At 38.2% G+C, this 17,147-nt stretch overlaps 1 protein-coding gene across 1 annotated transcript in view; it reads left to right on the top strand.

Moving 5' to 3' along the window:
• The first annotated feature begins 1,089 nt into the window (after positions 1-1,089).
• wwox (WW domain containing oxidoreductase) overlaps positions 1,090-17,147 on the top strand; it is a 161,989-nt gene continuing 145,931 nt past the window's right edge. The window contains exons 1-4 of the mRNA XM_004070065.4: positions 1,090-1,294; positions 7,603-7,667; positions 7,899-7,956; positions 8,065-8,234. Coding sequence (XP_004070113.1) covers positions 1,188-1,294; positions 7,603-7,667; positions 7,899-7,956; positions 8,065-8,234 — 400 coding nt within the window. The 5' untranslated portion in view covers positions 1,090-1,187. The remainder of the gene's footprint in view (positions 1,295-7,602; positions 7,668-7,898; positions 7,957-8,064; positions 8,235-17,147) is intronic.

Below are 17,147 nucleotides of genomic sequence, written 5' to 3'. Positions count from 1 at the left end.
GATTGGTTGAAAGGTGTCTACCGTAAGAATTATTACTGCCATCTGGCGTTTAAACCTGCAAATAACACATCGATAGATGTGAGATCTATCGCAGTAATTTAATCCTAAAGTCAAATCGCGATTCTTTTATTTAGAATTAACACTTCAGTTGGAATCTCATGGAAGCGTATCGCATTAAAGTGATTAATAAACCAATGCACTTTGACTGCCATTGTGGTGTTGTGTGAGTCTTTCACCCACAATTCAAAGTACAATTAAATTCGTAATTTCAATTACATAAACGAGCTGTGTACCATTGTTGAGGTAAACAGAAAACAACAAATTATTATATATTTTCTGTTCAGAATCAGAATCTTTTATTGTCATTATGCAGTGCACACTGAGAATTTTTCCAGCAGCTGTTTTCCAACAATATGGAAAATACTATATGAAAAACAATAATACATAAGACTGTACAGACTGTTCATTAATGCTAATGTGTCAATGTTTAGAGTTTTGAATCAATGGTTCTTAGTTAGTATTCTCTATTTGCAATTTCTAGTGTTTGGAGACAACTTTCAAAATAGTCCAAGCTGGCTGTTGTATAAATATGCACTAAACTACTACTACTACTACTACTACTACTACTACTACTACTACTACTACTACCACCACTACTACTACTACTACTACTATTACTACTACTACTACTACTACTACTACTACTACTACTACTACTACTAATAACTAATAAAATCCTTAATTCACTATTTTTAAATATTTATGTACACTGATAGCCACAAGTATTCACGTATTTAGATTTTTTACATGGATTTTGATTAGACATTCATAATGTGATTTTGATCTCAGTTAAACTTAGACTACATCTTTTTATTTTATTTTATTATCATGATTATTATTATGATTATTATTATTGTGATTATTATTCACCAATTAGGTGAATCAAGTTTTTAAAATGAAGTCAGGAAAATCCGCTTCTATTCCAACTTCTAATCGCTGCCTAATATGATTTCATTAAAAAAAAAACAATTGCTCCAACAGCGTCAGTTTTGTACTCAGTTTCCCATGTGGCAGTTCGGCAGCCGTCACAGTATTGTTGCGGAAGTATCGCGAAACGCTGTTGGGGTCTGCATTCATTTCTGCAACTATTTCTCATCGGTTTATCGTTTTGGTGAAGACCCAGAGTCATGGCTGCTCTAAAGTACGCTGGTATGGACGATACAGACAGCGACGACGAGCTGCCTCCCGGATGGGAAGAGAGATCTACGAAAGACGGATGGGTTTACTATGCAAAGTAAGTCAGACAGACAGCTCAGCTGCGACCAGCGCTTCTCCGCACTAGTCCTCAGTTTTCAATTAAGGAAAAAAGCGCCTCCTTGATGTTGATATTGTTTCGTAAACGCATCCAGCTTCACAGATTAAAAAAAATGTTGATAAAATTTCTTGTCTATTACATTTAGAACTCCTGCTGCTTATTGCTACTACTATGAATGCATTTTAGGACATATCTGTAAATAACAATGTGTTATTTATAGCAGTAACATATAAACGTAATTTCTCTGGACATGTAGACGCTTTAGCCAATATTTTTCTTGTTAAAGTTCAAAAACCTCTGACGACTTCAGATCATGGGCTAGAATGAACTTCACCCCCCTAAACCTTAGTCTGATGATGCGACCCTTTGAAGCAAATCCAGTCCACAAAAGCAAACTGTTTAAATTAAATAACTGTTAGTAATCCGATAATGGTGATGTGATGCATTGATATGCATTTAAAAGATACGATAATTGATAAACCCTGATTTACAGGTTTCGCTTCATTATGGATTTCTTTGAGAGATGTGTGCACATAAAGATTTGGTCAAGTTGAAACAACCATGTCTACAGTGTCAGGGTTGTAGTTCTATGGATCATGCAAAATACAATGCATGTACAGTGGTGGACAAAACTGTTGGTACCCCTCAGTTAAAGAAAGAAAGTCCCCAATGCTCACTGAAATGACTTAAAATGTTAAAAAGTAGCATAAATTAAAATGCATTGAAAATTAAAGAATCATATTCAGCCATTATTTTTGAGTTGTTGATTAACAGAATTATTTCCAAAAACAAACTAATGAAATAGAGCTGGACAAAAATGATGGTACCCATAACTTAATATTTTGTTGCACATCCTTTAGAGGCAATCAGTGCAATTAAACGGTTTCTGTATTTGTCAATGAGCCTTCTGCACCTGTCGACAAGTATTTTGTCCCACTCCTCATGAGCAAACTGCCCCAGTTGTCTCAGGTTTGACGGGTGTCTTCTCCAAATGGATGTTTTAGCTCCTTCCACAGATGTTTAATGGGATTCAGATCTGGGCTCATAGAAGGCCACTTCAGAATAGTCTAATGCTTTTCTCTTAGCCATTCTTGGGTGTTTTTGGCTGTGTGTTTTGGATCGTTGTCCTGTTGGAAGACCCATGACCTGCGACTGAGACCAAGCTTTCTGACACTAGGCAGCACATTTCTACCCAGAATGCCTTGATAATCTTGAGATTTCATTTGACCTTGCACAACTTCAAGACACCCTGTGCCAGATGCAGCAGAGCAGCCCCAAAACAGAACTGATTCTCCTCCATGTTTTACAGCAGGGACAGTGTTCTTTTCATTGTATGCTTCATTTTTGAGTCTACCAACATAGAGCTGATGTGCCTTACCAAAAAGCTCGAGTTTAGTCTCATCTGTCCTAAGGACATTTTCCCAGAAGAAACAACTGTGATGTCAATTAAAGGACATACCTGGGTTCATCATGACCCTCTGGGCAATTAGTTCTCAGCCTTTTATGGAGGTACCATCATTTTTGTCCAGCCCTATTTAATTAATTTGTTTTTTGAAATAATTCTGTTACTCAACAACTCAAAAGTAATGGCTGATTTTGATAATTTAGTTTTCAATTTTTTTAAAAAAATTATTGTTACTTTTGAACGTTTCAAGTCATTTCAGTGTGCATTGTGGACTTTCTTTCTTTAACTGAGGGGTACCAACAATTTTGTCCACCACTGTACATGCATGCAAACAAGCATACAAACACTTTCCATGTGTAAGAGAACAAAATGATTTTTGTTCTTATAAACTGACTCTACAACCCATAGGAGATGATTGAACACATGTGGGTAACAGACACTCCAGAACACCTTTAGTGGTCGTTTGGTTGCATAATACCTGCACAATTTTTCAGGATATATAAGGGCAAACTGCCTAGTTTTATGCAGTTCGTCAACATGTTGTGTTTGAGCAGGTTTTGCGATCACTTTATTGACCTGTAACTCTGTAGGGTTGTTGTAGCTGACTGGAAGTATCCCTGAGGAAGACACCAAGCAGAAGAGAAACCAAGCTCATTAAAAAAACTTTGAATCAAAATTACTGGGTACCTTTTTCCTTTTTATTTAAATCAACAAAAAAATGTTCCCCAAATAAGATCTTACATTTTATGCAGTTTAGGAATGGAGTTGACAAATGCTGCCATCTAATTGGGACGTGATTACAGTTCAAACAGGAAATGTGCTTAATTTGCTGTTTGGAAGAAATTTAACTGAAGACAGATTGTAATTCTGTAGAAAAAGATGACAGCGATTGATTTTAGTTTAGTTTTGTGGTTCAGAACTATAACATATCTCATTCAGAAACTGTTAAAAAAATGCATATCCACTTCATAATAGAGCTTTATTACAATGTATTTGTGCAACAACCCAAAAAATATACTTGTGGGTAGCTCATTTGAAACAGTGAGCAAAGGTGCATTTAGAGAAAATTGAGTACAGAAATTAATGAAAATATTATGATTATCTTTTTTAATTTATAATCCCATTAGGCAACATGGTTATGTCCCTGTTTTCCTTTTACAGTACATGAAGACACTAAGGAGACATTATTTACAGCATAAAGAAAGGATGGATTAATTGACATAAATCACTAAATCTAAAAATAAAAGCTTCATTTTTTTCTGTAAAAATGGCGTAAAGTCCCACTCTGATCATCTTTGATCTATTGAAAAAGCGTTCCCAGTGGTCGTTTTGTTGTGATTATGCAGTTTATAAGCAAAATCAAAATAACCTGTGTTGTTTTCTAGGACATAGTTTCTGCAGAGCGGCAGCAGTTCATTAGGGACTATTGACTCGGAGTAAGCCTTCTCTGACTTAGCTTACAGCCATTTACAACCCCAACATATCATTACCGCTGCAACAAAAACGTTGAGAAATTTTGGAACTATTAAGCCGTACAGTTTTGATCCAGATTCCAGTTCAGACGAGGAAAACAAAGACGTTCATGGATCTATTTCAGGGCTCCAGACTAACTTTTTTCACTAGGAGCACAGTGGCCCCTAACTGAAAATTTTAGGGGCGCAACCAGAAAATTTAGGGGCGCATACCGTAAATCAACATTCTAATCAAATCTACTAATTTCCACTGTATTACTAATAAATACTTTAATAATAGATGCAGAAATTACAATGTGCTGTTTCAAATTCAGTGTCACATTTTATTCTGCACTTTTGAAGATGCAACAAAACAAAACCATCACTGTCATGACAGTACAAATTTGTCTTTGTGACACCAAATAGGTGCAGCCAAGATGCACAATAAGCGTGTTTGAGATCACCCAGGTGAACTCAACGCTGCACAGATCACCTGGTGTGTGACATATATTTTTGTTTTTGCTCCAACATCATGCTGTACACTCTGGCACTGGTACACTAGCCGCAGGTGGGAAGAACGAATCAATAGTTCGCTTGCTCATAGCTCAGACGCACATATCAGGTTTTGATATTTGTCTCAGTTTCCTTCCCACAGATGTTTACGCGCACTCGATTATCTCTAGGCCCCTCCCCCTCCACGCATTTTAGCCACTCACAGTGGCTGTCCCTATTCTTCTCACACGCAGTGGCCGCCTCACAAACAGGCATCACGCGAGAGTGTACGTGCTCGCGTTTCATGAGTATGTGCGCGAGTGTGTGTGTCTGCCTGCGTCCGTGTGCGCTTGCGTCTCATTAATTATTTCATTGATCATTGACGTGCCCCTTCCACGTTTAATGTATAAAAAATACGAAGGGTGGGGGAAGCAAATTTACTGGTCGCGCATGTGCGACTGGATGTAAAATTCAGTCGCACACTCTCAAATTTTGGTCGCAAAATGCGGCCAATTGCTCGCAGTCTGGAGCCCTGTATTTGTCTGCAAGTGGATGCATCAGAATGGAGCAGAGCAGGGAGCTTGCAGCTTACTTTAGTAACTTCTATGTCACACCTACAAGGTTTTTCCTCTTGATTCACAACAATTTGAAAAAAGAAATATTTAGAAGAGCAATCTTAAGGCCTGTACACACCGGGACGAATTTGACACGCGATTTTCGCCGACGTTTAAAGCCTCGTGACTAAACAAAGGGCACCAATGAGAGTGTGCACACCGACGCGAAAAAACGCCACGCGTCAAAGCGTCACTTTTTAAAAAACGCCTCGGGTTGGTTTTTTTGGTTTGACGCGCTGCGTCAAAAACTATACGACCAATGAGAATGGTGCTTTTGCACACGTGTCTGGAGCTTCTCAAGTTACAGTAAAACACAACTTGGGTGCGCTCAAACACAAAACTGTCTTTCTGAGCACTCATACCAGCGAGGAAGATAGACGCCAAGTAGCGTCTACACTGCCGCGAAGAAATAATGACGGACATTCCTAAATATCCCCGAAAACGCTCATGATACATTTTCAGCTCTTGTACCAGTCGATAAAACTCCCCATGTTCTTCTCCTCTCGTAACTATGGGATGTACCCAAAATCTGCGTCTTTTCCGGCGTCTTTCATCATTCAAGAGAACAATAATTTCTTCATCGCTGGAACTGGAGTTGGAGCTACTGTTGCTGGAAATATTCATGTTTTCTTTGTTTGATTCTGACAAGCGCGTAAATACTTGCTCTCTTCTTCTGAGTGAAAAGCGACTTTAAGAAGCGTAAAGTTGCGCAGCGCCACCTTGTGTACAGGGGTATTTCTGATTTACATTAAGCGCCATCTAATGTCAGGGAATGAAATTGCATGTTCACTCGGCTCATCGTCAGCGAAAATTGCCTGGGTGTGAACACAAAAAACGTGTTGAAAGACGCTGGCGAATAACGGTTGGCGAATATTCGTCCCGGTGTGTACGGGCGTTTATGCTTAATTTTCTATATCTAGATCCCCCATCATGAGAAAAATGCCAGAAGAGCATGCTAAAAACAGCAACAATTTTTTTTTATTGGACTGAGTCTTTAAGGAACATTAAATACAGATCTTAAAATATTCCCTTCTCTGCTGCTGTGCTGGTTCCAAGCCCGGTTGGATTGAGAGGGTTGCGTCAGGAAGGTAAAGTTAATGTGTTGTGTTGTGACCCTTCTGGGCCACCGTAGGAAGGGCATCCGGCGTAAAAACATTGCCAAGTTAACCATGCGACTCATCCTCGAGGGAGGGTTGTTGCTGTGGCGACCCCTGATGGGAGAAGCCGTAAGTGAAAGAAGAAATACAGATCTTAAAATAAAAACCACTTTAGTTCAGAAGAAAAAGCAAACTGTAAGTTTTCAGTAAAGATTATTATAAGTACTTGAAATTGGAGACCATGAGTTATAATATAAATTGTTAAATATTAAGGTTGTGTTTAGTTTTATAATAGTAGCAGTAGTAGGTGAGCCTTGATCTCCCCCAAATACAGAAATCAGTTTTGAGCAACAGGGAGGTTAAAATAAGTCATCTTCACATTAACATGAGATGGAATAATTTACATAAATATTCCACAGGAGCAGCACATTACAATACATGGAAAAAGAAACAATGCACATGTTCACATTGTACCACAGAGTAATGAAACAAATGAACAAATTGGTAGACTGTCTATCGTCCTTCATACAAAAAAAAATCCCTAATAAATGGTCTAAAGTGTAGTTTAGAAGTTACACAATAAGTAACAAATGCATCAAAAATGCATTGCTTAGTCTCAAAGACAGAAAAGGTAGTTCAAATTTTCCCCCATCCTTCATATCATTGGCAAGCACAGCCCTGCAATCCACTTGTCTCGGTAATAAAACAGACCTATTATTGAGACTGATAGATATGATAAAACATTTTCAAGTCTCACTCCGATCCGTTTCTACATCCCAAATAAGAGCTTTTCAGATGGCATTTTACGTCTGCCTCTGTTTCTCAAATACCCAGAAATGCAATTTTGAATTCAAGTTTATTTCTTTATGTCCTCCATCATCAGAAAAATGCCAGAAGGACACGTTAGAACACCCAAAACACAATTTTTAACTTTAATAAAGCATTAATTTTAAGATCAGGGAAATAAAGCTTATTCCTGGAAGGTATTTTTTAGGGAATGGATTTGTTAATAGGATATAGGCCTTTTTAAAAATTTATTTTAATTTAGCCACTGTTAAAAATGTTTCTGCAATTTATTTTAATTGTTTTAAGGATTAAGAAACTAACAAAGAAGCTGGCAATGTTATCAACCTTTTCAAAAAAACAAAACATATATTGAATAAATGAATAAAAGGACATGATTGAATTTTTACATTTTGAGTCATCTGTCTCTTTTTTCCCCGTACAGTCACGAGGAGATGAAGACACAGTGGGAACACCCCAAGACGGGAAAGAAAAAGCGCTGTGCTGGAGGTCTGCTTTACAGCAATAGTTGGTCACACTGCAGATGCTTTTATCCAAAGTCTCTTGTCAAGTTCTTCTAAATCAAGTCAGAGATTTATTTTTAGTTTAGGATCTAGAACTTCAGAGATTTCATTTGAATATCAACCTATTTATGTATTTATAACTTTCACTCATTCTAGATGCAAATACGAGGCTTTTATGAATTTCTGCTTTGCAAACACTGAGAGTATTTTTGCACAGATTTACCATACGGGTGGGAACAGGAGACCGATGAAAAGGGACAGACCGTTTACGTTGAGTATGTGGATTCTCTAATGCTTTCTATTTTTTTCCTTCCTAGCATGTAATAACTTAACATATCTGGTGCAATACCAACAGAATTCATGTTTGCTTTTTCTGCTTTTAGTCACATCAACAAAAGGAGGACGTATTTTGACCCGCGCCAGGCCTTCACAGTGGAGGATGTAGTTGTGAAGCCAAAGCGTTATGATGGAAACACTGCGGCTTTAGAGATCCTGCAGGGTCGTGACCTGTCCGACAAGGTTGTTGTGATCACTGGAGGAAACTCCGGAATCGGTGAGTTCACTGTGATCAACGTGTGCTTTTGTAAGGAAGCCACTAGGTGGTGATGTTGCTCCTCGGTGGAGAAGTATCTCACACGTGTATCATTCCCATCATTCCTCCCTCTCCGTTCACTACCAAGCATTCATCAACATTAGCCTCTAAAATGATACACTTAGACTCAACAAATCACTCCTTAATACCCAACATGACTGTATTGAAGTTCATTAGCAGGGCTGAATTGGATGTCATTGTTAACTGTAATGAATGACGACCATTTGTGGCCGGCAAATGCATGGCTCCCCATATAATGGTTCGGAAACAAATGCATTTCCAGTTTAGCTTTAGTTTAATTTAGCAGCGGCGGCGGCCATTTATTAACAGTTGCTGCTTTGTTGGAGATAGATAATGACAGTGTGTGCAAAATCAAATAAACATAAAATCGTTAATTGTTTTTATATTCAAATTCTTTGTCCCGAGGAAAATCACAACAGTGTAAATACTGCGTGTAAAAAGCGACGCTGCACGGCAGAATGAGGATGCAGGGATTTACAGGAGCCTGGGGATTTTTTTCTTTTCATTTTTTCAAACAAAGGTGGTTGCAAACGGCAGAACCAGAGCCACAGATTTGCACCTGTCTTTATCTTTGAATACACCTGGAACATTACTACAATAAAAACATTATTAAAATGTTTTAGTTTTAGATTGAACATGTGAAATTTAGTGTGTTGTTGGGAACAGACTTTTGTCTCATAAAGCACAGCATTCTGGGTAATTTCAGCTACAATCTGATGCTCAGGCGGACTCTGAAGGAAGGAAAAATACCCCATAACATAATTATGTTAGTATGAAGCATGATGTTCACCCAATAGTTTTTTCTTAGTTTCCAGCTTCTCACTGAAAGCACTGAATATGCAGTTCAGGGGAGTTTTGATTGAAGTTCAGGAGCTAAAAGAGAAAAAAAATGAATTTATGTTACATTTTTCTGAATTTAAAGTTCTTGTTTCACATGTGAAAACTTCTGTAATTGTGGTCAAAGTTTAAAGAAAGATTTGTTTGGAAATGTATCCATAGCAGCAGATGTTCAGTTATCCATATGTCTCTGAGTCTCACTGAATGAACTATTTTAAACCAACATACCATGTTAGGACTGACATTCTTTAACAGTCAGACTGAAGTGGATCTTCCATTCTTCTCAGTTGGTAGTTTATGCCGACCAATTATAATTTTTATTCATAATCGGCCTTAGTGAGCTAATTATAGGAAGGGTCAAACAGTTTGTTGAGTCCTTTGTCATGAAAGGAGATTTTGAAGGTTCTAAAAGGCGGGTAGCAAAGACCGGATGAAGAAAAATGTAACTTGTTAATGAAAAAAAGTGTGACGTAAAATGACAAGACAGCTCAGAAAGTTGAAGACACAAAGTAACTAAAGAGCAGCGGTGATGGTGACAAACTAAAAGAAGACGCGCTCATCCTTGTAAAGAAACGGAACAATTTTATTTAATAGAATCTAACCAACTAATCTTAGCAAAAAAAAAAAAGTGAGCAATTTTAAAGGCACAGTTCAAGATCAGGTGCCTCCAAGGTCAGGTGACAGAAATAAATGATAATGATAAAATAATCATTTTTAGTGAAGAATATATAAAATGATTTTCAAAAGGGACTTTTTCATTTTTTCAAAAACATTCGAGTATAAATAACTGGAAAAATTGTAATGTAATCTTATAAATCCAAGTACATTCCTCCAATAATGACAGAAAAAAATGAAGGAGTAGAGCTGCATGAGGCTCTACTTTTAATAAGTATATTTTCTGTAATTGTTTCTAAACTTTCTAAAGAAATGTTAGACCAGATGCTGTCAGAATAACTCAGTGTCACCATGAAGAGGTGATCCATAAGATAAAGACAAACCTTCGTTTCTTCATCACTGGGGACATTTGCAGACGGAATTTGCAGGAATATGAACAAATCCAAAATGAAAATGTAATCAAAGGGAGACTGAAGGGAAAAACAGACATATATAAACATGGGTTTTTAGACATGTAATGTTCAGCTAAAACAGTGATGCTTTTCAAATTAGATGGTCAGGAAACTGACTTGATTTGGCTTTTTTATGGGGTTTTTTCTAAATAGATTTGTTTTGCTCACAAGGTTTTTTTTTAATAACTTCTTTGCGTAAAACTTCTAATTTTGTATTCTTATTTATGTGCAGCTTAAACTTAAAAGAAATTAACTGTCTGACCAAAGAGTTTGCTGATAGAGTAATAGCTTTGCCTTCTGCAAGGACATTTACGAGCTTAGGAAGTGCAATCTATGTTAAAATTACCAACTTTAGAAAAGAAATTTTGTTTCGCAAGAAGATTTTGTCAACGGTTTTAAAAGCGGAAAAACAATTTAATTAAAGGTAAATCATAAATCGTATTAATTTGATTTAATTTTGTGTTTTTGTCCTGATAAAATGTAAATTTTCTCCACAAGAGGGCGCAGTACGTCCATAATTTCTCCTATTCAGATTCTGCTACACACATCTTAACATTCTAAATTTTGCTTTGACTTTGAAGTATAACTAAAAGAAACAAGTTACCTATTTATTGATTTAGTTAGGATATTGACATGTGTTCATCTGAAAAAAATAAACAAAAATAACAAAACTTCCTCAGACAGCTCTAACAGACTTTTTTTTTTTTCACAGTGTGTGAATACTCAATAAACCCATATTAACATAACCTCTTGTTTTACTCTTCCACCTATTAAATATTCAGCAGCCATAATTAACAGTATTTTAATAGTAATTGCTACTTGTCGTCTTCTCCCTTTGACATTTCCAAAGTGAAATGTGGTTATGCCGATTGGGTGGACCCACTTAGCATTTTAATGGCATCAATAGTGTTTTATTCCGAGTGTCGAAGCTATTTTCATTTTCCTCACTGCTTATTTCATTCACGGCAAATGTGACATTTTTATTAGTAATGGTGGGATATTATTTAATTAGAAAATGTGCATTAATGCTCTTTAATTTTGTTCCTAATGCATGCGAACATGAAAAGCACATATAGGGATTTATTTATGCATGAAATATCATGGTCTCTGGTTTGGCGAGCAGCCTTGAAGCTTCATTGCACCGGTGCTGGGAGGCGACAGGGTAATGTGGTTTGTCTCGCCGGCGAGTTCTCTCAGCTCCGTTTGTAGCATTAGTCTTACTCTCTCAGACTTCCTTTGCAAATTAAAGCCCAGTACCAACCTGAGTGGCGATTTTTAATTGTGATAATGGAAATAGATGATGTTCGTTTGTTTTCCCCAAAGCTGTGCTCCTCTCCCACGCTCCCCTTTGGGTTTTCTCACTCTTGTGGACCTGTAGTGGCCCACCTGTGCCTCTGCATTGATTCTTAAGCGGCTGTGACCCAGGCCTGAGCCTCCTATCCATCCACATTACTTGCTTTGGCTCTGGCTTTAATTCCCTTCTAGCAACTAACTCTCAGGTTATTTACTGGCCTGAGAGTCCATGGAGCAGTTATCCCCGAATGGTCTGCGGCCTCTTCCAATTGGAAAGACAAAACACATAGAATAATAATAAAAAATATCTTTTCTAAACTTGGCACTAGCCTGCTCTTGCAATATAACTGTTTCTTATAGCCAAACTGGATTTGTAATGTCATCTCTTAACACGTGCTGTCATATTTGCCCCGTCACAGCTCTGTTGGGAAATGTATGTACGTTTATGAGTTTGGCTACCTGGGGTGAATCATCAGTCTCCCTGGTGCCATGTTGTCAACATAACAAATGTTTGATAGTGGTCAGAAATAGCATATTGACCCCTTGTCTCTGCAGGCATAAGTGACCTCTATTTGCAGATATTTTACTCTCAATTCAGCAGATTTTACACAGAAAAACCAACAATAAAACTGGTCTGTAAATGTGCATTTACTTCTGCTCAGTTTATTGTTCAAATCATTCAGTTTTTAATTGCATAAACTGGTTTTGACAAAAAAAAGGTTATTTTCTCACTTGTTTTGCAGCGCCTGCTCTTTTTATGTGTGTGTAGAAGTAATAAGAGATTTTCTTAGAACTTTTTTTTTTTGGCTCTTCCATGAAGATCTTTTAAGTAGAAACCTGCGCGGGCAAAGCTCTCTTCAGTCTAACGTCAGGCGCAGAAATCCACTCGCCGTCGCCGCCGAGGCGTGTGGTCAGTGTTGCAATCAGAGGCAGAAAAGACTCACAGCAAGGATTTGGAAAAAGTGTGCATCATGATGCCTCTCTATCTTTTCTGCATCATCTCCGCAGTGTCTCAGGACTTTTATGCTATTTTTATTCATGAAACACCAACGTTGTTCTATATTTGCGTTGATCCCTGTGTTGTGTTGGGTGGATTAGGTGTCAGGCCGCTGCTCTCCTCTCTCTGGATGGAGAGATCCCTAAGCATATTCAGTGAGTCGCAGAGCCTCTGTGTGCAGATTAAACCCGTAGCCTAGCTTTGTTGCTGATCATTAGATTGAGGCAGATTTGTTAAGCATAACTGCTATTAAATTGGCTCCAAAGCTCTGGTATTTACTGCACTACTGTTTATGAATAAGGACCCCCTTAAAGAGCCGCGCAGCGACGCGTTAAAACCGAGCTGGAGTAAGGAGGGAGATGCATTATTCATAGCGGGAGGATTTAGATGGATAAAAAGATGTTCCTGGTGAGAATGGCATGTGGAGTCTGCGCTTCCACGTGTGTGCCGCCGAGCATCCGTGTGGCTTTTGTGACGCCCAGAGCGCATCTGGGTTCAGCAGCCCACGCGTGTCTGTGTGGCCGCGCAGTGGGGCAGCGCCCCGTCCCCCCTGTCCTGCTCCGTGTCAGCCCGTGAACCGAACTGCCGAGGAAATCGAAGACGGCTTTATTTATTTATTTATTTTCCCATCAGGCATTTCACGTCCTCTCTGATGAATGTGTTTATTGGCTACGTAATGAGAACCAGTTATGGATGGTTAGTCGAATTATTCAACTTTATTAACCTTGGATGAAATTTGCTATGCAGACCCAAACTGATGTAACATGCAAAGTGTATTATGCTGGAGGCTAGAGGGGTTCAATAATGATTACAGCCCTAATATAATAGAAGTGAAGAGGTTAGAGGGGGAGGAAGGGATACATATATGTGGTTAAAGTAAAATAAAAATGAAGAGCAATGGAGTTATCGTGTGTAGTCAAGTAGATTATGGACCTATCGAGTTTGCAGTCTGCACATGATGAGGGGATGAGAGTTACATGATGGAGGGATTTTTGATGACAGCGGTGAAAACGGCCCAGCAGATCCATGGGCCTCCTGGAGGTTTTGTTGATCGCGGTGAGGTTCGTCTTGGCTCCACTGTCCTTACTTTTCTCTCTGTGAGAGCGCCAGCGCTGTCCAGCGTGGCGAGAGGCCATGATGAGAGATTGCGCAGGGAATTAGAGGTTGACACAGAGGGTCAGAGACAGAGAAGGGGGGGGGGGGGTGTCCCCAGATAGGACTTGGTGGATGGTGAGGCGGCACAGGAGGGGGTAGGAAGGAGGCACTGGGGGACGAGGAGGGGTAATAGAACCACTCCAGTGCTCTCGCCTGGAACAGCTCAACCTTGGGCTGTAATTACTAACCATACATTCCACTTTTGGGGTGACATCTCCCTCCTCTTGGACTAATGGAGGGGAATTAGAGGGGATCTTAAAAGTTGAAAAGAGTTGCAGAGTTTTTGCCTTTGCTCTCTTCTTGGACAAGAAATCCACAGCGGCTGTAGGAACAGGTGCTGTGGACTTGGGATGTTTTTTTCTTTAAATAAAAGTGCTTTATCAAATAAAGCAGAAGATAGATATTTTCTATTGCTTCATAATTTCTGATGTATTTGTGCTATTACTTGCTAAAAAAAATAAAAATAAATAAAAAATCAAAAAGAAAATAGTAAATCTCTTTTGTACGGTGGCCCTGAAGTCCATATCACACCAACAAATCACTCAATGCAAAAGATCTCAACGAAAATTAAAAAAAGCAAAACAAATAATACAAAAAGGTTTACATTTTGGAAATCAATAAATTTTCCTGAAACCAAAAAAAAAAACTTTCCAAAACTGAAAAAATAAAGTAAAATTAAATAAAACTAAACATTTGGAAAACAAATGTTAATTTCTAGTAATTAAAATGAAATGTTAAAAACAAAACAAAAAAAGTGACCGCAAAAGGTAGGTACTATAGGACATCATCATCCAATCAGCGATGTCCCATAGTATCTACCTTTTTCTTCTGAAAAAAAAAAGGAAAACTAAAGCAGTTTCCAGAAATCAAACAGAAGACACTAGAAAAGGGGGGTACTACATCACTGATTGGATGATGAGGTTTTAAGAACCACCATTTCAACTAAACAGTATTTGGCATTAAAATGATACGGGATATGCTCCATACTAATCGTAAATATTTTATTGGTATGCGGACATTAAAGCGCATTTGAAAGAAAAAAAAAATCAAATGTCATGATCCAATCAGTGATACCCCCCTACCTTTCCCACTTTCTTATTCAAATTTTTAACATTTAATTTTGAGTGGAAATGACTTTTGTTTTCCTTAATGTGCCCTTTTTATTTTGTTTAATTTCTTTGTAATTGTGTTTTGGTTTCTGGAATTTTGTTGTGATTTCTAAAATGTAATGGGATTTTGAAACATTTGTCTTTATTAATTGCCATTGTCTTTTTATGTTTTTCATGTTTCATGTGATTTGCACTGTAGGGCCACCGTACTTTTGGGCAGTAAATGAGGTCACAGGTAACAAATGATGAAAATAATTAATTTTGAGTAGTGTTTTGCAGCAGAAAGTGTTTTTTTTTTCTCTTTAAATTCACAGAGGTGGTGTGTTGTGCAGTCTGCTCATGAGCTGTGTTATTTGTGCGTTCCTCAAAGCAGAAATCCAGCTCTGGGGATAGGGGATGGTGAGAATTTGACATGCTTGCACACAGGCCCTGTAATGATCTGAATTGACTTCTGTTTGCCCAATTGTACTGCAGAGCTCATTTTTGTTAAGTGCCTCTTTGGATGCAGATCTAGCGAGAGCAGGAAGAGAAGCAGGCGGCCGCGTTTTCCAAATAAACACGTTTCCTGACGACGTTGGTAATGATCTCATTACATTGAGCCAATACACCTGCGTATGGTGGCGGTGGTGGTGGGGGATCCGGAGGGGGGTGGCGGGCTGGGGAGGACAAACAAAGCGTGAAATCACTAAATCACACTCATTATTGTGGGATATCAGTGGGGCCAGGATCCTAATGTACCATGAAGAGCATTCACTGCTTAATGGACATTTTACACATTTTTTTTATGCTTTTTATACATTACAGTAAAACACAAGTCTCAACAACGGGGGAGCCATTCACTGTACTTCTGTTACCACTGACTGTACAAGCACATAATCAAAGGCTCCTCTTCCTCATGCTCCGATGCTGTCAGCTCGTCCTCGCGTGTCTATGTGTTTAACATGTTGATTCCTGATTAAACAAACAAACAAACAAACAAAAAATGGGTATTGTAGCTGTAAAGCAGCTTGTGGCGTCTGTCGATCCAGCAGAGCCCAAGAACCCCCTGTCTGACCTCATGTCATGTACCACCACGAGTGTACAATCCTCAAACAGGCTCCGTGAGTGCTACACCTGACCAGGAACTAATTTCACCGCGGCCCCTTCCCCGGGTAACACGGCTGAGGGGGCGGAGAGTCTCTGTAACAGCAACGCCGCTCTCGTTATTTCACAATTAATGTCAAGCCCTTGTTATTTGTCATTGCAAATACATGGCTTCAGTGCAGCCGCTGTTGTCGCTGCCATATTCTAATTTGTTCTCCATTATGGAAAACACTGGCGTCGATTAATTTCACTTTCATGGTTTGTTCCCACAACAAGTGAGTGCGAGCTGTTGTTGTTTACTGGGAGGCACCGCTCGTGTTCAGTTCACACAGGCTAAAAAAAACGCTTCTAAATGATGCCATGTTTGGGAGGTGCTCCATGTGCACAATACAGAGGGGAGACTCGCATGACATAAGAAAGGCTGTCTTCAGACAGAGGGAATCTGCCTAACCCTGGGTTAGTTAGACATAATCATTCTTCGAGGATGTTCATTTATTTTATTTTTTTATTTTGTAAGAAAAGTTCTCCAAATGCAACAATTTTATGTAAAAATCCAGCCTTCTGGTTTCAAAAACCTTAAAAACAACTATTACTGTAGTGTGTAATCACCAAATTTAAGGAAAAAATATATAGTAATGAAAAGATCATGGCTTAAAATATGAAGTTTCACTTTTTTTAACAGTCTGTACTCTCTGAGGAAGACACAAAACTATTTAAAAACAGTGTTTAACTGTTTGATCACAACTTTTCACCACTAAGTTAAACTTAGTTACCAGTAATTGGATTGATATCTAGATTTTTTTGTTTCGCTTGTTTTATTTACAAGCAGTGAAACAGTTTTTGTCCTTTTCGCCAATGTAGATTTTATCAGTATGTTGAGAGTTTTGTCACCACAAGCTGGAAAATCAAGAAAGGTTTCAAAATCTCAACGTAAATGTAGACTTTTTCTGTGTTACTAATGACTTTTTTTGGCTTCTCTGTATATAAATCCCATTCCTTTTAGAAAATTTCCTACGTCTTGGTCACAGCGAACTCTAACGTTTTGCTCATTTTTCTCAAATTTATTCAGGTTCCCCATTTTTTTGTGCTCATAACATTTTTTCTTTTCTTTTCCATGTAGGTGCTTTATGCTCTTTCTCATTCCACGAGGGTGGTTCAGTTTGAAAGCATTCTCATTTGTTTGTACTTGATTTCTTTATGCATATATTTTATTTTTATTTTACATTTTTACATGGGGGGTAATATTTTGCAACATCGTGCATTGATTTTTCTCTTGAAGTTGTTTTATAATTCCATCTTTTTTTAAATTTAG

This window comes from Oryzias latipes, chromosome 6 (assembly GCF_002234675.1).
Source record: "Oryzias latipes chromosome 6, ASM223467v1".
NCBI classification, from domain to species: domain Eukaryota; kingdom Metazoa; phylum Chordata; class Actinopteri; order Beloniformes; family Adrianichthyidae; genus Oryzias; species Oryzias latipes.
The sequence above is the reverse complement of the archived record's forward strand: the minus strand, read 5'-3'. Positions and strand labels throughout refer to the sequence as shown.